The following is a 21,723-nucleotide window of genomic DNA, read 5'->3' as shown; positions in this document are numbered from 1 at the left end:
TATCCTGATACAATACAGTGTCCAAACTGAATGCCATGCTGAGCCATTAGCAAATATAGGCCACCAACTCCGATAGTCATCTTGCATAGATCAATTAATTAGAATGGCTTGTGCTCTGATAGGCATTTTTTCTCTAGCATGGATTACGATGACACAGTTTCTGGTGAGTGCCATGATGGCCATTCTTACTTTACCCATAATTTTGATGGTCTGGCTTTATGAACGACTAACATTTAGGGGCCGATTTTGATGTTGGGCGGAATTGCTTCTGCCCGACACTGACCCTATCCAACCTCTGGTTGGCGGTCCTGACCGCCTCATTAGGATGCGACCGCACACTGTTCGGTCGCATTCCTGCATTTCCCTATGGGAGCATGCATTACGGCCGTAAACGGGCCATAATACATGTTCCCATAGGGAAATGGAAGGTGCTGGTCATCCCTGCTCCCCGTGGCAGGCGCCTTAAGGTGCCTCCCATGGGGTGCAGGGATCAAAAGGGGTGCACCACAGGTGACCCCTCGGCCCCCAACTGGAGGCCACGTACCCAAGGGGCCTAATCTAAGGTACATTGGGGAAGGTGTTGGACATTGAGGGGGTCAAATTGACCATTCCCACTCCAATCTAAGCTAAATTAGGGAAAGTGTAAGCCATTAACAGGGGGTCGATTTACTATCACCACTGCAATCTAACCTACATTTGTGAAAGTCATGGAAATTAAAGGAGTTCATTTACTATTCCCATTCCAATGTAACCTACACCAAGGAAATTGAAGGACTTTAAGGGGGGTAGATTTATTATTCCCACTCAAATCATAGGCACTTTGGGAAAGTGTTGGCCATTAAGGGTGTAGATGTACTATTCCCATTCCAATCTAACCTACATTGTGGACATTGTTGCACATTGAGTGGGATGGATTTACTATCCCCGCTCATGTAAAACAACATTTTTAAAACTGCGTCATTTTAACAAATATTATGGGGACAAATATGCAATTAAGTTTTTTTATCTTAACAATTAAAAAAATAAAAACATCTCATATCATTTAAATATGTTTTAAAATGTCTTATATTTATTATATAACTTATAAATAACACAATTAAATAAACTTACCTAATTAATAATTTTTAAAAAATGTATTAAAAGCTAACATCAACTTTACCACTAAACATTATTTCCCTACACAAATATTCAGAAATATTAAAAAAGGAAAAAAGTTACATTATTTACATTTAAAATTAATGTAGAAGAAGAACAGTGTAAATTATAATAGAAACATACAAAATATTTTTCAGAAAAATACTTTCTATAAAGAATTTGACTATTTAATTTAAAATATTTATAACAGAGTTCATAAAAATGTTTAACAAATTCAACTTCAAAAACATTTGGATTAGAAACATTACAAAACAAAACAATACATTTAAATCAATTTCAAAATAAACATAGAGAAAGCAATGTTACATTTACTAATGTATTTTACAAAAGCTTTAAAAAAGATAATAATCATAAAACGCTCATCAATCTTGTCCTTTATTAACCCTACATCACACCATAAAAATAAAAACAAACAAACAAAAAAATTATATATATTTTGTTTTTGTCCCCATCGGCCACACAGGTTTCAATATGCAATCTTATAGGTTTACACACATTGTGCTGCCTCAGTTACTATGACTGGTTGGGGCAGTAGTGGAACGGAGAGCTCACCCCTCAGCAGTAAGGTTTCAACCAGTAGTGATCGCTAATATAAAACCAAACAGGGGTTGCTAGAATCCAGCCAAGGAACTAATAATAGCACCTGGAAACGGCTATCCCCCAGAATGGGATTGATGGCTTAATCATTGGACCTGGGGGGGGGGAAAAAAAAAAAAAAAAAAAACCCAGATACTCAATAGACCCAATTCAGAAGATGCCAAAAGGATCTTTTATCTGGATTACCGGTTCTAGCCAGGTCCAACTTAGAGACCAGCAGAGTAGAAGCATACCAGTCATTGATAGAAGGAGTTGAAGAGTCCTTCCACTTCCTGCATATCTCTCTCCTGGCGAGCAGTATGGCATAAAAGATAAGCTTTTTTGCCAAGGAAGGGACCCCTTGATAGCAACCAAATATTACTGATGTAAGGTCCAGGGTAATGTTAACACCAACAGAAAGTGAAAGAGTCTTACTAATGGCTTCCCAGAATGAGGACAAAACCGGGCACTCAAAGAACATATGAATGTCAGAAGCAGCCACCAAACCACATTTCGCGCAAGCCACACTACTCCCCACAGTAAATTTGGAGAGACGAAGGGGTGAATAGTATGCTCGATGAATGGTGAAAAGATGGTTCCTGCGTTACCATGCAGGTTTGACAATGTCCCACAACAACGTACAAGACGAATTCCAGAGATGTTGTAGATCGGGATTGGTGACATGCAAAGACCAAAGCTCCTCTGGCAATGAAAATATTCCATCCATTTCTTCCAGGATTCGATTGTACCACAGAGAAATTTCCTTCTTGGCAGGCAGTTTATCTGCCAAAAGCGTTATAAGATAACTATAGGCACCCAAGGGATATTTACCACCATGTGGAGGTTGAACAGAATATGCACGAGCCCAACTCGATATTTGAAGATACCTAAACCTGGAGAAGTTTGGACCAATTTTAGTGCAAAGATATTCCCAGGGTAATAAGTCCCCGTCAACAAATAGGTCACCCCACTCCTCCAGTTCAGCTTCTTTCATCGAAATAGCTAGTGCATCCCCTAACCAAGTTGGACCATCAGGGAGATCCCACAGCGGTGTCCTGCTTCCATAGTACCCGACTTTAATGGCTTGAGACATCTGAGCCCATATTCTAGCCATACCCCATAAAATTTTCAATTTAATTTTTTTGAAAAACTTGGGGTTTCCAAATTTGAAAAGAAACCCTGACTGGCTTACCCCTTCTACATCCAATAACATAGAATAAGTGGACCCCACTCCATAACCTACTGGACTCTTTAATAGGATCCTAGCGTGAGATAGCTGAACAAAAAAATTATATTGCCACACTAAAAACATTATAAACCAAAATAATTTAAACAAACAATCAAAAAGTTAGTCCGAAAATGGTTTAAATATAAACTTACACAAATTCTCAAAACAAATGTAAAAAACTACCCACCCTATGTTCCTACAAAAACAACATCTTGCACCTAAAATATGGATACACTTTAATGAAACAATAATAAAAGATAGAACTTTATAATACTACAATACCATAAAAAGAATTAAATTACATAGATCTATAGTATACACAATTATATTTATAACAACAATATAAAAGACAACACTAAAAAACTATTTTTTTCCTTGTCCTGTGACAGTCTACATGATGATATTTTGAAAATCACAATATAAAGGCAAAGATAATATGGTAATGTGATAATCTCAAGTCAATATTTTAGTACTAAACAGCGTTAACAAGTCACATTTGAATGGAAGTTGACCTGAAAATTGGTAACAAGCAATCACTGTAGTTATAATGCTTTGTATATCATGGATTCAGCTGTCCCCTAACAGCAGCGAATCAGTAAGACAAACATAATAAAGAAATGAGTAGCAAGGATTTCTGTTTGGAGCAGAAGTGGAGAAAATAGTGTGGAGTAGGGAAGAGTCGTGTTTAGGTTCAGTATCATTACTATGCAAAATAAATGTATAGTATACAATATTAGCAGCAGGTGACTGAAATGTTAGTTGTGGACAGTAGAATGGTGCGTTTGCTCTATGTTACTTCACCAAAGATGGAGAAGAAAGTGGCTGGGGTCAATTGAGGGGAGGGCGAATCTAACTCTGTTTTACTCTGTTATCATTTGTGTGATGAGGTTCTACATTGTGTCAGGGTGAGTGGCAAATGCATTTTAGAAGCTAAACTCTTGAGGATAATGGACAACAATCCTGGGAGTATATGGCAAAGAAGGTATTGTCTTTGAAGGAAAGGAGTACAATTTATTTAAGACATGGGCACCATATTCAAACAGAGAAACAGTTTGGCCTTGTCTGCAAATAATGCTTTGATGTGCCACTAGGTGAAGCAGCTCCTATAGTAATTTATCTTGGCGGGTATGACTGTAAAACATCACTGTCTGACAGCACAGATTGTTTTGCAATGTAGAGCACTGTGCCCATCCTGCTCCACCAGTGGAATGTTGATTAGTCAGTTATGCAGTATTGCAGTTTAACAGAAGGTTGAAAAAGGCGACCGCTTGTGTCAAACAATATGGGTTACACTCCACTTCGAAATTCGGTTAGTTGTAGACAAGACCATAGAATATTCAACAGATCACATTTAGGGGCTTTGCATCTCCAGTAATTGCCATACACAGCCAGCTTTCCCCTATGGAGTGTATATGGAGAGCAGTACCAGGCATGCAAGATCTTGAGAAGGGTGTATTTTAGACAGCTTCCTGCATTTCCACTCTGTGATATCTGCCAGTATTGTTCAGATTTCTGTAATTCCCATAGTGAAGTATAATGAGGGGATCAGAGTCCTTACAACCCCTTTGTCACTCCTTTGCTCTTGCCCTTTTTGGTCAGGTAAAAAAGTATCAAGAATTCCAGAAAAGCAAAGGGGTCAGAGGAGAGCATATCAGTCAGACATTGTACCAGTTGCTGGTGCCTCCCAGTTATCTTTGTATACTGGGGATGTGGAGAATGATTCTTTTAGAGTGATAAAGGTGGCAAGCAATGCTCCAGAGTTCTTGAGAGTTAGTACATGCCATCTGCTGAAAGCAGGATCTTGGATTGCAGAGCAGCAGTGTCCACTCCCCTAGTCATGTTAGACTGTTTGATTGTGGCTGCCAGTGGCTGCAGTACTAGAATGAATAATAAGGGTGAGAGAGGACATCCCTGTCTTGTCTCTCTGTGGACTCAAAGGGTAATAACATGATAAATCCCACAATCTACGTGCACTGTCGGTTCATCATATAAGCCTACTTAAATTGGCTAGAAAATTGGTGCCAATGCCTGCCCTTTGCAATGTTCTAAAAATGATCCCACATTCGTCATTGTCAAATGTCTTCTCTGCATCTAAGAAGAGGGTTACCATGCCATCTGGATCAGTCTCCACCTGCCAGGTAACATCTGCCATCAGCTTTTAATGGTTTGAATTAAGTATTTTCCCTCGACCCCATTCCCCTGAGTGACTGTCTTGGCCACTTGTGTGTGTATATTAGTGACTGGTTTGGTACCTTCTGGGGGATAAAGGGTGCATTCTGGTTCATGACAAAGATGTAGAATGACATCTATTAATAAGTGTAATAATTATATGATGCTGAATAGTGTTCCTGTATATTTACTCTGTGTGTCAATAGGCTAAATGGCAGTTCTGCCCTATAAAAGCAATGTATGGCAACGAGTCTGAGTTGCAACATTCAGAAGACATGCAGTTGACGTATTATTCATTGCTTTTTTAAATAGTCTCTACTTAAGATTGTGATGGCGTAGTTATTAGAAATATACATTAAAATATTCAATTTGTCACCAAAGGTATGCGGATAGGTTGAATGTCTTCATCTGTTTGCCGAGAGCTTTGGTAGATCTGAGGGACAGGCAATGCCTAATTCAAAAATGCTAAGATGGTCCGATATAGGGACCAAATTTGTTTGATCTCTATGGGTTGATTATTAGAAGGATTTTATTGGGTGTTCATGATGCAAGGTGATGGGTTGAACAGTGATGCTATATGAGATGGCTGACAATTTAGGATTTTGTGCCACTGTGGGCACAAATGGGATGGCCAAGGAAGTGGTTGATCACACAGAGCACATCAACATTTTGAACCTTTTTCCTACCCTGGTGGCTATGTTGATTTTAAATTCTGAACTGCTATAAACATAGTTTATTATGGCTGGACAGATGGTCAACAGTGTAGTTACTCAGCTAGATACCTACATATGTTGAGGTTATTTCCTGCACTGGTACTATATTGTAAGAGTCTTAACATCTGATTGTCTTTTAAGATTTTTCAGAGTGTGAAGCACTTACATAGCATCTCAGTTCAAATGCAGTACCATCAAGAGGCTGGCAAAAAATCCCTATCTTTGAATTTGTGTCCAGAGAGCGACACCACAATTAGTGTCATGGTCATCATAAGTCAAGTATACAGTGGTTATTGAGGAATTCACAGAGTGGTGAACCAAGGGATTTGCATGGAAAAACTGCTTCTCGGATGATGCTGTTGTGGCAGTTGTTTTTGAGCTTGGGGAAGCAGGAATGTTGACTGTGTATGACAGTGAGACCAGCAGTAAACACATTTATGGCCAGTGAATCCCTAAATTTGCTTTCTATTTAAAAAAAAAAAACGTCTCCAGGGATACATCAAGTAGTATAGTCCATTTCTGAGCATAGGAAATCCCAAAAAGAACAGCATTCAATCAATCAGGGGTTTTAATGTGTGCTACTCACCGTGAGGGTCTCAAGGCGCTGGTGGGGGGAGGCGGTGCAGCTCCTGTTCAGCCAAAGAGCCAGGTCTTGAGGCTCCTCCTGAAGGTGTACAGAGTGGGTAAGCGTGTGATGTTGATTGGGAGCTCGTTCCACGCTTTGGCTGCAATATAGAAGAAGGTTGTTCCTCCCGCTCGGGTTCTGCGGATGCACGGGGTTTCTGCTAGGGCAAGGTCGGCGGAGTGGAGGTTCCTTTTGGGTGCGTGGAAGTAGACTCTTTTGTTTAGGTATTTGGGTCTGCCGTTTTGGGGGATTTGTTGGCGTGGGTGAGTAGCTTGAAGGTTACTCTCTTCTCGACAGGGAGCCACTGGAGGTCTCGCAGGTGATGTGCTTATGCCATGGGATGCCGAGGACGAGTTTGACCGCGGTGTTCTGGATGGTCTGGAGTTTGCGTAGCAGGGATTTGTTGAATTCCAACGTACAGGGTGTTTCCGTAGTCCAGTCTGCTTGTTATGAGTGCCTGCGGAACAGCATTCCATTCATGTGTCTTTTTGCCAGTTCACCAACTTTTCAGTGCACTCTAGTTGAAATTGGAACATTGCTGCCCATCATCCAGACAGCTCCATCTTTAAAGCACAAAGCACCACTGAGGTGGGCAAAGTGTTTTGGGAAATTAAAGATCTCAATAATCCATGCCAATAGGAAACATGGACCGTTGAGGCTGCACAGGCTCTTTGTAGGATCCACATCATCCATCTGCTAAAACACACATATATTTCATTTTTCTGTCAGCATCATTTTTGACTTCAGGTAGTGTTCTGGAGTTGTGCCCTAACACCTAGAATTCGAAATGTATTGTTTTAGGGTCACGCTATACACTGTGAAAAATACTTCAAAAGAAAAATATGTTGTCCATGTGCTTCCTCAAAAAAGACTGCCCTACATCGTGGAATCCCTTGAATATAAATATTACTTCTATTACCTATAAAAATATATTATTTGCATTTCATCTATTTTGTTTCCCACTTAAAGGGCACATCTCATTTATAGCATAAAAAGTAATATATTTATGGTCCTCTTTTAATACAATTTGCAGCAGACATTCTAGGAAGTAAACCTGGGAGTAAAAGGGTTTTGTAAATTCTACAGGTTAATACTATGGGTGGCAGTGCAAGCCTCTCTGCGGTGGCAGCTAGTTACCAAAAACACAATCCTTTCCCATTATCATTGCAAAGGGGTCTCCAACAGCTACATTAATATATATTGAAAATAAAGAAAGCCAGATAGATTACCGGGTGAGGGGGGTAGGCTTTCGCTTTTCCTAGGAGAACTCTCTGAATTTGGTAGCTATTTTATGGCTCAGTGAAGCAAATTACAGAGCACAACTAATGCTCCTAATGGAAAAATATCAACTTTGCAAAATATATTTCTCATCTGCGGACAAAGATGAAACCAGATTTTACTAAAAGAGCGCACAACGTCTGTGCATAAAATTCTCCATTTACAAATCTTATATCTGAGAGAGATTTTTTAAAATAAAATTCAATAATGCTTTCAGCTACCTGTATTACAAAAGGGGGCAGCCATTTTGAAAGGGCACTGTGGTTGAGCAGGTTGTAAACAGGAATGTATTCTTAAAACTCTAAAGCAGTGATGTAACAAAAGCCCCCCTCAGCCCCCGAGCTCCAGAGGGCCCCTTTCGGTACTGTGCACGGGTGGCGGGCCCCTGGCCTAGGAGCTCTTGACTAGGTCTGGAGCGTTGAGAGGCCCCCCCCGTGTGCTTTCGGGCAGGAGGGAGGGAGGGGCTCAAGCATCGTTACGCCACTGTTCTGTACTAATTCAGTTGCGATTTATGACCCTAGAACTGTAAGTGTGCTTGAGTTCTGCAAATTGGCTTATTTGTGGAGCATTGCATTTTAAGGAAATGTTATTGCTTCTTCATGCCCAGTACTGCTAACAGTGTTAAGGCTAATACTGCCAATAGGGCTTCTCATGAATGGCACTTTTTTTCGACTCAGATACATACGCTGTAATACATAGTTGCTGGACTTCCACATAAACAAGCATTTGCAATGCAATAGGTCTCTCATTTACATTATTTTGAGCGATTGACATTGTAAATTACAATGTTTTTTTTCTTTTTTAAAACATAATATAAAAGGCATTATCATTTGCAAAGTTAATAGCTTAAACTCCCGTAATGCGAGACCTATTGCATTACAAATGCCTGCTTCCACACTGGTCTTGAGCAGGCACATGTTGGAGGGAGAGAGGTGTGACGGGGCAGCTTTGTTGACGTTTGGTGTCCAGGTGTGCGAGGGAGGCCGGCCCTGCCGCTGCCTGGACACGCATATCTTAAGATCTAGTTCTCAACTTACTTAGCGCTTAATGTAGAAAGGGTGCTGGACTGCATGTTACAAAAGTCAAGTGGAGCCCAGCAAACTAGTAATAAAAGCAGGCTAATTAGAGAAGCAGGCAGGTTACGAGGGCAGCTGAGTTATAGAAGCAGACAGTCGTCGAAGCAGGTGGGCTAAGAAAGCATGTGGCTTAGTAGAGCAGGGAAGACTGAAGCAGGATATACAGAACTAAATACGTTATAGAAGTCATTAACTTACAGAGGCAGTTGGTTTACAGTAGCAGGCAGGGTAGAGAAACAGACAGTAGCAGACTGTTTAGAGGACATGTGGTGTGCGGAGCAGGCAGATTAACCAAGCAGGCATGTTAGAGAAGCAGCTAGGTGAATAGAGTAGGCATTGTAAATGCAGGGGGCTATAGAAGCAGGCAGGTCAGAGAAAATAACAAATCACAGAAGTAGGCGGCCAGAAAGCAGGCCTGCTTATAGCCAGACTCTGACCTCTAGAAGCAGGCAGGGCCCAGAAACTTACCCCCCAGACTGCAGTGAGGAGGGGAAGTTTACTTTTCTATCAGATGCAGTAAACCTTGTGACTCACGCTTGGCACCCCCTGCAGATCACGGATTACGCTTTATTCATGAGCCCTCGGTGCTGTACATGGACAACTGTCTAGATCGTCACACTTTCACTGCACAAGGCGCTGTACATAAACCACTGATGACATCATCGCACCACTGTTGACATCATCACACCTTCACTCCTGAGCCCCTGATGCGCTCGCAATGTACATGGATAACTGTCACACTTTCACTGCACTCGCCGCTTTGGTTAGACCACTGATGACATCATCACACCACTGTTCACATCATCACTCCTGAGCCCGCGGTGTGCTCGTGCTGTACATGGATAACTGTCTACATAGTCACACTTTCACTGCACAAGGCACAGATCACGGCTCGCGCCTTCTGTACTTAGCCCACGGTGCTCCACACACAGTGTTTAATTCCCCCCCAGATGCACGAGGGATCTATGGTGCTGCAGTGCACGCGCTGCCCGGAGCTCGTGCGTTGTGTTCACAACTGTCTTGAAATTAGCGAGCCAGAATGCTCAAGCTAATTACGCATTCAAATGATCAGGCTTTGTTAAAGTGGCACTAAGAGGAAACCTGAAAATGTGCCGGGGGAAGATGAGATTGAAGCCGGAGCGCAGGGATTTGTGGTGTATCTGGTGGCAGTGGCGCATGCCTTGGCAGCTGTAACCCATTGACGACTGCGAGCCACAATTCAGCTTCCACCCATACCTATGCCCAGGAGGGGAGGGCTGCTAGGAGATAAATCCGGGAGACTAACATTAAAAACAATCGTACGCAACCGTGCGTGTTTAAAGAGATACCCGTGTCCTCCCTGTGACCCCTTGCACCTCTGAGCTCTGTGCCTGCCTGCCGCCAACCAATCACAGAGCCGACTGGTGCATGCTCCAGGCGTGAAGGCAGCATGGTTGCAGGAAGCCCGGAGCACTGATTTGAGTGCTTCACAGCTGTCGTGAAGACTTTTCTTACCTGCTTGTTAAATAAACAAGCAGATAAGAAAAATCTTCACGAAAGCCGTGAAGCAGGGGAGCCAGTCTGGGTGGACCGGAACAAAAGGACAGAGGGCGGTAACACAGAAGCCTAATTTTCAATAGGAAGCCACCGTTTACCATAAATGGTGATGCTACCCAATGAAAATGAGGGGCGGGGCTTCAAGCCCCATTCTGAAATATACTCACCCACAATATGTCTCGCAGACGCGAGCAGCGCATGCGCGCTGCAACGCAGGTCTGCAAGACCTAAAAAGGGCGTATGGATTATTTGTTTTCTTCTTTTTTCTTTTGATAAAAGTGAAGGATTGCTTTTGTCTCCTGGTTGTTGTGGTCAGGTTACCATTCTTTGATGGAACATCCATTTTCAAAGTGGGAATTTAGCAATACTGTTAAAGTATATTTATTAAAAATACTTAAAACTAACGATCTTGTCATGATTCTAAAAGCTGCTGTAGCTTAGCCACTATCACACTGTCAACAGTTGCTGTCTAAAAAGCGATCAGAAATGTTTAAACACTTTAATAAAGCTGAATTTCAGTAAGCATGCTCACCGAATCTGTAAATTAATCACAAAATAGGGCTGGAAATACGAATAATTCAAACAATACAATTCTAGTAAATTTTTTCAGGATATACACAATGAATATGTTTAATAAATTACATTTCAACACCGATCAATTGCACTTTTGTTGGTCATCCTGAAAATAAAGATTTTGCAATTTGTTTCTTCAATGATCCCATCCCTGCCCCGGTCAATGAACAATGCCTATGGAAGAGTAGAGTTTTCATTCCTTAGTCAATATGAATATTTTGGATTTATTTCTGAAATGTGTGTTAGTTCTACACAGAGGTGTTAAATAACATCATACTGCATAATGCCACAAAAAAGTACCTGGGTATGTTGGATGCATCTGAGGACGTAGGGTCAGGGTGATGACTGTACAGTTTATGGATTTTGGAAAGTTCGCTGGCAATGACACGTTGGGTATAATCATCCTGCCAAGTTAAACCTGTACAATAGGAGCATACAAAACAAAAGGTTACATTAGCGATCACAATTTATGGTAACTTACTGTTTACTAAATTTACATATGTTTTCTAACTCTGAAATTCAGCTTGAAAAGTAGACCTGGGTGGTAAATTCCGTTCCGCCTGCGGAGTTTGCAGAATTTTGGTAATTTCGTGTTCTGCGGAGAACGCAGAATTGCCCAAAATTCGGCAATCTGTGGCTTCGGGGAATTTTTTGCGTGTTTGTGTTCTCAAAATGCGTGTTCACAAGATATTTCCCCCGAGCACGCAAACAGCGTTCGCAAACAGGAAAAAAGCATTGCGAACAAGCAATTCCGGGTGTTCGTGGAATTTCTGCGTGCTCACAGAGATTTTTTACCGTTTCGCGGAGCTTTGCGTAGCGCGACTACGCAAATTCCGCCCACCCCTAGTTAAAAGGAACTCTGCAATGCTATGCAAACTTTTCAAGCTGCATTCCTCTTGCGCCTTTCACCCCCATTTTCTTTAAAATGAATTTATTTGACAAAGAGCTATAAGAGTTTCCAACAAATAATCCAAGAAGTGTTTAATAAAAATGACCAACTATTTATGGGTGGTGAAGTTATCATGCTTTTTGAAATACATTGAAATGATTCATTTGAAAGTTGCCAAATAAAAACCGGAGATCAACATTGTTGGAATTGTTAATTAAGATGCTAAAAAAGTAAAATTGCATTCAGTTATACCTTCTGGTGAAAACAGTTCACCTTTCAGAGGGAAATAAATATTGTGCTAAAAAAGGTCAAACAATTCTGATTTAGGCATATTTTTTCTGAAATAACTATATAGCAGAAGTAAAAAGATTGAGACATATCAGCCATTGTTTAAACTACTCACATACAACTAAAATTCATGCACATGTGCAGAGACTAAAAAGCCATTTAATATTGTTAATTGTAGGGGGGGCCCTGACTCACGAAAGGAAATGTCGGAAAGCGTCGTGCTGCCATTCACCACCCTCATCAGTGGTAATAAGAAACATTTAACTCTGTGAGGATCTGTACATTTGGTTTGTGCCATTCTGGTTTGTCCTGTGTAGTAGTTGTAAACAAAAGGCTGCTAACCAGTACCAGAATAGAAAGGGTTAAATCCATCCATTGAGAGAAAATCACACTGAATAGCTATGACAACTACCCGCAGAGTCGCTTTCCGCTGTGAAATCATAATAAGAAGCCTTCTGAAACTAAGCAGTGGTTTCTCAAGTCACAGTATATGGTAATAACAAAGGGGCATATTATCAAGAAACGGCGTTAAATTTATCGCCGCTTTAGCAGCAGAAAACTGCCGCTAAAGCGGCGATAATGGGCTTGATAATATGCCGCAGAGAATTCCAATAGAAGCCTATTTTGACACCAGAACATGGGCTTCTATTGGAATTCTCAAGGGCATATTATCAAGCCCATTATCGCCGCTTTAGCAGCAGTTTTCTGCCGCTAAAGCGGCGATAATTTTAACGCCGTTTCTTGATAATATGCCCCATAGATTTTGACCTTTACACTGTAGTAATAAATATGTGAATAGCTGTTTATCATTAGACTTTCTCTAAAAAATATGCGCTTTTTGGCCACAGGTATTTTCAGTGGGAAGGCACTAGCACCTTTTGTTGATTGAATATACCATCCCATATGTAGGGGTGGGCGGAACTAGCGGCGTTACAAAAAAACTCTGTGAGATTCAGTGGAATTCTGCCAACTGGCGGAAAGTATGCAGCTCATTCAGCTTGCGCTACAATTTAGCATCTGTAGCGTAAATAGCACCATGTGTTGCACAAGAGCACATGGACATTCCAGTTGATTTTGCTGCAGCTCGTGTTGAAAATCTACTTGAGCGACAGCAAGTCTACTTGAACGCCAGCCCTCTGACCGCGACTGCTCACGAATGCCGCCGACCGCCCACATTGGAAAATTGTGCTAGGGAATGCCAAATTTCGCTTGCCCTCACCAGCTCACATATTATGGAGCCTTGTGGAAAACAATTCCACCACGAGGGGACTGGCGTAATAAGGCCAGAACTCTGCGTTAAAGGGTAGCTGCTAATTCCACGGGCAGGACGGTACATTCCCCCCATCCCTACCTGTATGATAACATGTAACCAACCCCTCTCTAACTTGGTACCATCTGATATAGTACATGGCATGCACTTATCCTGAAAATACATGTAGAGTAAAATACATATGACATCCTTATCTCAGGCTGTATGGTAATGGTCCACAATAAACGCTTTCTGGGTTATAGGCCATGGTTGGTGTTCATGCAGTCACGTAGCATACCCCTCTCTAACTGGCAAAAATCCATATTAAGCTTGCATTTGTATCTACAACAGGGAAGGAACCATGGGGCTTATTTACAAGGCCCTTGCGCCACTTTTGCGTCACTTTCCCCATGTTAAAAGTGACGCAAAAGTGGCGAAAGGGGCTTGTAAATCTGCCCCCATGTCCTTACGTAATGTGAGCTTTTTCTTGTACCTGGAAATATGTTATGAACACAATCTAAGGTCTTTGTGTGTTTTGTGCAAGTCATTTATACATCTGCTCAAAAGCAATCATCATCCTAGCAACAATGGCTTCTGTAACTGCAGGAGGGGTTGGAGGGTATAAATTCCTTATGCCATAACCACGTATCTAAAAAGAGGCTTGCATGCAAAACAGAAAATACCTTCAAAACCAATTAGTTACCAAATCGTCTTGAGATGTCCAGCCCCCTTTAAGATGCCTTTATCGAAACACATTCCAATATCTGCTACTTTTGTCACCTGTTATCAGTCCTGCTTCTCGCTTTAATACATAACTTCTGTTCCAAACGCCCTCAGCGCCTAAAAGCATCTTACAAGAATATTCATACAGTGGGAAACCAATCACCCAATACGTGTTGACAAGTTAAAAAGTTGCAAACATGAAATAAATTAACATGATATTTTTCTTGAAAACTTTATGGCTGTTTGCTTGCAAACAAAATGAAAAAGCGTCAGTTTTGGAAGAGCAGCTTTTAACCCTTTGGGGTAGATTTACAAACATTTTGTTTTGTTTCTAAAGCAGCCTAAAAGTAATGCAAAGCAGTGTGAAGGGGGCGTTACCTGGGTGGTACATGGCGTTCCCACACAACCACCCATGCTTTTGATGCAAAACCCTATCTACTAACAATAGTAACAAGGGTTTTGCTCCCAAAATTAATGCCATTGAAAGGAGGCCATAAATGGAGATTTTTTTTTATTTCTCCTTTCTTATCCAACTTTGCATGTGTGCTGCACTGTACAGCACACTTACAAAGAAGGAAAGGTTTTAAATGAAGCCTTTGCACAGTATTTTGTACTGGAAGGGAGGCCTTCCAGTACAATACCTATGCTAGACTAGTGCACACACCCTTGCATACTATTGCATAAAGGTGTGTGCCTGGTGTATGGCAGCAAAAGTCTGTGCCGGCGCTAGGGAGAGGGGAGGAGAGAGCCATATCTCTGTAGATATGGCACTCACTCATTCTCACGCAATGCAACGCAGCACAGCGTTTGTGGCTGCGTCGCTGCATGAGAATTTAGTAAATCTGGCCCTTTGTGTTCATTTTGTGATGAGAATTTCTATGTGTACAGGGCTGTTGTCCTCTTATCACCTCGGGGCAAACAAGGAAGGTGCTAACTCAGAGATGGACCAACATGAGAGGGCACATCTTCTGAAATGTATGGGCCTAGATTCTATTTGAATTTGAGATGTGAATCAGTGCTCTTTTCTCTCTATTTTCTCTTAACAGTGGCTTGACTAGTCTCCAGGTTAACCTTTATGTGCAAATAAATTGAGCGAGGCACTAAAAGCTCGAGCTAGATGCCTGTGTATAGCTCAGCTAAAGGTCTTCGACCCACGAGTCCTAAAACGCAACGAGCTTTCATGTGGCTTCTACCTGCCACTATGCTCTGACCTCATACACCAATGATTGAAAATAAGGCATTAACCCTTGATGTATAACTAGAGACAGAAAAAGATATCCATCTATTGGATGACTGCACAATGTGAAACAAGAAAATACATTTCAATCGCGACTACACTGCTCGCAAATTGTATGGTCCTAGCAGTACTTAATTTGTTAAAACGTAAGTGTCCGGGCCCTTCACAGGAGGCCACGGCAGCCTACACCCCCCATTGCCTCTGCCAGCACTGCCAATGACAGTACCAACACAACTTCTAGCCATCACACTTCTACAAGTGATACAATTCAGAGTATTGACTTATTAAACACACTTGTTGTGTCTCTCTCAGACTTAAAAAGACAGCACCACCATGTGGCGGACTGTCACTAGAGCTGGCGCTGACAATTAACTACAGGTGCCAAGCACCGGAAACCACTGGCTCAAATTAAGCACTGGATCCTAGGCAAATTTTTGATCTTATAGAGCCTCCTTCATTATCATATATGTGGCCATGATCATCAAGTACGTAAGCTCAGTATATGTGCGATGCAACAACCTTGTATTTGATTTTATAAATCACAATGTTCCTCTATCTACAATAATAATATATGCCGCATTTAGGGTGTACATGACAACTGACTTGCCTCTTAGTGCTTTAATGGAATTGTCCTCAGGCTGGGGGCACAGGTGTAAAAATGTTTCTAAATTCATGTTTATAACTACCACCGTTAACAAATACCTGACTATGTCGTAATGCAATCTGATGCACTAAGGTGAAATGCTTCTATGTGTTAAATAAATACTTTAAAAACATTTTGAAAAGGGTTTATCATATTTTTACATGATGCATGAGCAGCTTGTCACATATTTTCAAGGCTCGGCGCATGCATGGGCTCTTAGAGCCAAGCCTCACCCTTCACTCGGCTCTCCCTATTAATTTGTTGGCTTGCAAACCTCTAAAATTGGTTCATCCACTTTGTTGTAAAACTGAAAGAATGAAACTAGATAATCCACAAACAACTCACTACAACTACAGAGATTTTAATAATGCTGAATTGTAACACTGTATTACTCCAAAGTACATGCAGCAACAATTCTTAGTGGCACAAACCCTGTTACACTGTATTGGTTTAGCAATGATTCATACTGGAGATTCCAAACTCCATCAAGCATTGATCTCTATAAGTGATATCTATATCTTCTTGGATAGCTCTATTGACAAGCACACATGCTACACGGGGCATGATTATGAGTGCAGGGGCATGATTACAAGTGCAGGGGACATGATTACGAGTGCCCCAGAATTTAATTTCTCGAATGGCCCTGCAATTGAGTTATCAGCCCCATTTGGAATTACAGGGTCTGTGGTCACACCATGGATCTGTTGGGCTTCCCTCCAAGATTTTCTAAATCTATTGGGGAGCTGCAGAAAGGAATGAAAAATTACCAGGGATATCTGACCTACAATTATCATTTTCTCCTATAATTCCTCATTTAATAAGAGATTCTCAGTGTTCAATGTGGAATGCGCATAAATCCAGAACTCCTAAAGATAATGGGACACCCCTTGTTGGACCTGGCCCATTCTGCAGGCTCAACGAAAACGTTTTGCACTCCCTTCCTTTGCTGAACCCATTCTTGTTGGCTTTAAGGACGCTGTACACTTTACCACTGCTAACCAATGCAAAAGTGCCTGTGCTCTCTCACAAAAACATGGTACAATTGGCCTACACCTGATTGGTACATTTCATTTACTTGTAAATCCATAGTATATGGTATTTTGGGTACCCACGACCTATAAATTAAATGCAACTAGTGGGCAACAACACTCATTGTGCCACTCACAAATGTAGCCTTTTAAAACCTGTCTCAGGCCTGCCATTGCAGCCTGTAGCAAAGTTTCAAAACTGCCATTTTGATCTTGAAAGTCACACCTAAGCTAGGCCTTAAAGTCTCATAGAGAAGGATGCATTGTATTTAAAATGTAGGACATGTGTGCTTACGTTTTAGATGTCCTGGTTGTGAAAAACTCCTAAAGTTGTTTTTCGCTTCTGTAAGGCCTAGCTCACTCTTTTAGTAACACTGGGTTACCTTATTACAATTAATAAGTGCTAGCTTTCAATTGTTATGTTAAGAGTATTTTAAAGCGCGACAGCTGCCACAGCTAAGAGGTGTCCCGGCGCTGAACAGCAGAAGAATGGCCACACACGGAAAGGCACAAGAAGGCCTACAGAGAAGGGAAAAGAAAAGTTTTAATGGCTTTCCTGAATTGGAGGTAGTTAGTGAGCCCTCGAATATGGGCCGGCAAGGAGTTCCAGAGGATGGCAGCTCTGTTCCGAAAGGAACGACCTCCAGCACAAACCCTTCCCACACGGGGGATCAGGGAACCAAGCATTGTCCCATAGATCGGAGCTATTGCGTGGGAGTGTAGGGTAAGAAAAGGTCGGTCGATATTTGCGGGGATGCCAATTTCAGGATTTTGAAGGCTATACATAGTGCCTTAAACTCGATTCGCCTGGCCACAGGCAACCAGTGGAGATGGCGAATGGCACTTGTCACTGAGCAGGTTCTACGCAGACCGAGGAGGGATCTTGCGGCCACATTCTGGACTCTCTGTAGCTTTCGTATTTCTGACTTGTTGACTCCCAGATACAATGAGCTGGCATAGTCGAGTCTAGACATAATCAGAGCCTGGATAATGATCTGCCTCGTCGGGGCATCAAAGAAGCCCAGGATGGGTTTGAGTCTGTGCAACAGACCAAAGCAGGTTCCCGCCACTTTTTTGGTTTGAGTCTGAAAGTTGAGTGAAGTGTCCATCCAGACCCCTAGGTTCTTAACTGCAGGCTTAGGGACAGGGGCAGTGCCCAGACTCTTTGGCCACCAGAGCTCGTTCCAATGGTCATGGTTCCCTCCCACCAACAACACCTCTGACTTGTTGGCATTCAGTTGGAGACAGTTGGTGGTCATCCACTCGGCGACTGCCACAAGGTTGCCCTGAAATTTCATGGCGTCCCGCTCGGGGTCGCTCGAGTGGGCCACCATCAGCTGTGTGTCGTCGGCTTAAGAGACCATGGTCAGCCCTCTGCTCTTGGCTACTCCGGCCAGAGGTTGAACATAGAGATTGAAAAGCAGAGGGTTCAGGGACGAGCCTTGTGGAACCCCTTGATCTATAGGGAAAGTACTAGAGGCAAAAGGGGGGCTATCACCTGAAACGTCCTGTCCGCGAGGAAGGATGCCAGCCACTTAAATGCTGATCCAGTAACTCCAGCCTCCGCCAGAAGACTTAGCAGAATGGCGTGAGACACCGTGTTAAACGCGGCACTAAGATCCAAAAGGATCAGTGCCGATGTTTGCTCCGCGTCTAAGGCTTTCCAGAGATGTTCAGTCACGGCGAAGAGCGCTGACTCAGTGCTGTGGCCGGGGCGTAAACCATTTTGAGAGGGGTTGAGCCTGTGGTTTGCTGTAAAATATTCTGTGAGAAGAGAATTAATGTAGGCCTCGGTAATCTTCGCAGTCCAAGGTAGCAAGGAGATAGGCCGGAAGCTTTCTGGATTTTTGGGGTCTAAGGAAGGTTTTTGTAGGCAGCGGTATTGCCCTGGCCTGTTTCCAAGCCATGGGCACGACCGCTGCGCCCAGAGACACATTAATCACCTGTTCCAATGAATGTATAATAGTGGTAAGAATATTTTAGAATTGGTCGGGCTTCAGGGGGTCGGCAAGAGAGCCCGACTTGACTTTGGAACAGAGTGTAAATAGAGCATCTTGAGTGATAGGGGGGAAAGCTTCAAGGATACCATTGGTATAATTGCAGGATGTCTCAGGGGGGCCTGTCTGGACCATGGGGAAGCTTTTGTAAATGTCTTCTACCTTCCTGGTCTAATACCAAGCAGCTCAGTCTGAGAGTATGAGTAACTTATTGTGACCAAATTGGCAGCATGTCCGGCGTCCGGCGACGAACCGGAGGAGGTAGAAGTGTCCTGTTTGGACTCAAATGAATTATAATTTAAAATCCTCTAATAGTAAAGCGGGAGTTAAAATTACAAATTTGAAAATCCCACTTTTAGAAAGTTGTCATTTTCCTGTCCTAAACTTTCTGAGACTTCTAGGGGTTTCAAGCTGCCTGGGCCAGTTGATTTCTCCCCCATCAGAAATGTGTATTGTGCCCAGAGAGTGAACAATAGGACATTGGTGTAATTAGGAGAGGGCCATTCTACCAGTATGGGTGGGAGTGGAACAGTGCCATGCATCACATACCTTTCAAAGGGCTTGCTTTCAGCATACACAAAGGATCCTGAAACCAGACTTTTGTCACCCCGGGTTTTTTTCGGACACTTGACAGGGGAAGGGAAGAAGTTTTCAGAACCAGATATGGGGATAGTACAGGGAATCCCCCCACTTCAAAGACTGGCAGAGATATAAATATTGGACCCTTGTAACACCTCATGAGTATTTTCGTGGACCTGTGGAAATTACGGAAGAAGGACAGCCTTGGCCCCTATGTGACTGCCCTGCTACTTAAGTCCTGCCTTGCATCCCTGAGGACTGCACTGCTACTTCCAGAGGATTGCACCACAAAGGGCTGTCCTGCTGCTTGAGGACTGCATTGCTCTCTGAGAAAGAAGACTGATTCTGCTCTCTTCCTCTCAGGATACCTGAGTGACTCCAAGGGTCAGTTGACTGACCTGTGTGAGCTACCGGTACATCACAAGCTCTAGAGGCCTCCCTGCAACTGCTCAGGTGACCTGCTGCACTGGAACTGTCTAGACCTGCAAGTGGACCTGCTTGAACACTGCTGACCTCGGATGGAGTGATTTTCTGGTCCCCAAGATGTGCCTCCCCAAGTTCTGGACCCTAGGCTAGCAACAGTTGAGGTCGTCCTGGGAGGAAAGGAGAAATCCTGATGTTTTGGGCTCTTCACATTGTCAAATAGGCTCATTCATGCTTAGACTCTGTGGCCCACAATGATTGCCAATACAAAGCTCCAGTGAACCTGACTCTGTGTGCTACAGCGATCGGCAGTGAAAGTATGCAATACGACGTCTGCACTTTGCCCCATGGCAATGACAGCCCACAGTGACCGCCAAAGCGAAGCTCCAGTAGCAACCGTCCATAACCCCTGACCGGATCTTTGCATTACAGTGACAACCGTCCGCAACGACAGGCTGGCTCTTCACACTACAGCGACAACCATCCGCAATGGTCTCCCTGCTCCTCGCGGCCTCCTCCACCGTGAATGGAACTGTTTGCGTACAACTTTGAGAAGGTAACGTTTTCAGCTGGGCTAGCCTGGCCCCTAATTCCAGCCCACTCTCCATCATGGTCAGCCTGAACTTGTGACTCCTCGTTGAGCATGACCAGATGATTGCTAGTGGTGCTTTGTGCATTTAGGTGCTATATCTACCTAAATGTTTTACTTTGCATGTCTCCTATTCTACTGATTAGATTTTTGTCATTCTCATCTCATTTTATTTAAAATGTAGGTTATTTTTCTAAATTGATTTGGGATTTTTATTGAGTTGTGTTTTTACCTTACTACTGTTTGTGTGCTGCATAAATACTTTGCACTTTGCATCTAAGTTAAGCCAGACTGTTTTGTGCCTGGCTACCAGAGGGTTATGCACCGGTTAATTTAGTGACTTTTGTGGGTCAGCCTGACTAGGATTGTGGCTCATGGCTGAGTGGGGCATACACCCCCTTCAACCAATAATCAATTTTCTTGCACCCTTTATTGTTAACACAGGGGGTGCAGAATTAACACACCCCACACTCAAAATGTGGCCCACGGTCTCTTGCTTCTTATGTAGTTACTGAGGAAAACTAAAAGAGCTAGTAAGGATGGAATTATAAATCATTTCCTTGCAGGCATCTGCAGGTAAAAAGTAATAGTTATGGCACTGTGGACTATCACAATGTATTAAGCGAGCTTGAGGTTGATATAGTGTCTCAGTCACTTAATCAGTAATGTTCACAACCCTAGATAGTCACAAAGGTACATGGTCCAGTATACACAAAGTCATACATAGTGGTGCTCATCCCGCTCCTGAAAACTCATCATGAACCAGAGTCATGAATTGAGACTAAGTCGGATCTTGGGTGCAGAATTATCAGTTCTCTGGTAATTTTTAATTTCTAAGTGATTCGCTTAGGTAATTCATGGTGAGTTTCACTCCGACATTATGCCTGCTTGAGAAAGAAGGGTACACACTGCATTTGTATTTCTTGTAATTCTGATGGGGCAGGTAACTCCTATTACCGGCCTCATCTGAATTCCAGGGGCACTGATAAGGAGGCTTCTATGGTGAGTATGTAGTGAATGGGAAAAGCATCAACAAGAGTAGTGTTCTCACTACTTGTGGGAGATAAAGGCTTAAGAAGTCACCCATGAGCATGGTTAGATGTATTTCGACTTCTGGTAGATTTGGTCCAGAGGTCACCATACACAAAG

General features: G+C 42.6%; 1 protein-coding gene across 1 annotated transcript in view; it reads right to left on the bottom strand.

The window, feature by feature from the left end:
* Positions 1–21,723, bottom strand: part of PTPRN2 (protein tyrosine phosphatase receptor type N2) — a 2,166,812-nt gene that overhangs the window by 1,413,794 nt on the left and 731,295 nt on the right. Inside the window, exon 4 of the mRNA XM_085631955.1 lies at positions 11,230–11,347. Within this exon, the coding sequence (XP_085488081.1) occupies positions 11,230–11,347 (118 nt within the window). The remainder of the gene's footprint in view (positions 1–11,229; positions 11,348–21,723) is intronic.

This window comes from Triturus cristatus, chromosome 10 (genome assembly GCF_964204655.1).
Source record: "Triturus cristatus chromosome 10, aTriCri1.1, whole genome shotgun sequence".
Taxonomy (NCBI): Eukaryota; Metazoa; Chordata; class Amphibia; order Caudata; family Salamandridae; genus Triturus; species Triturus cristatus.
Note: the sequence above shows the minus strand (reverse complement) of the source record. Positions and strands in the feature narration are given on the sequence as shown.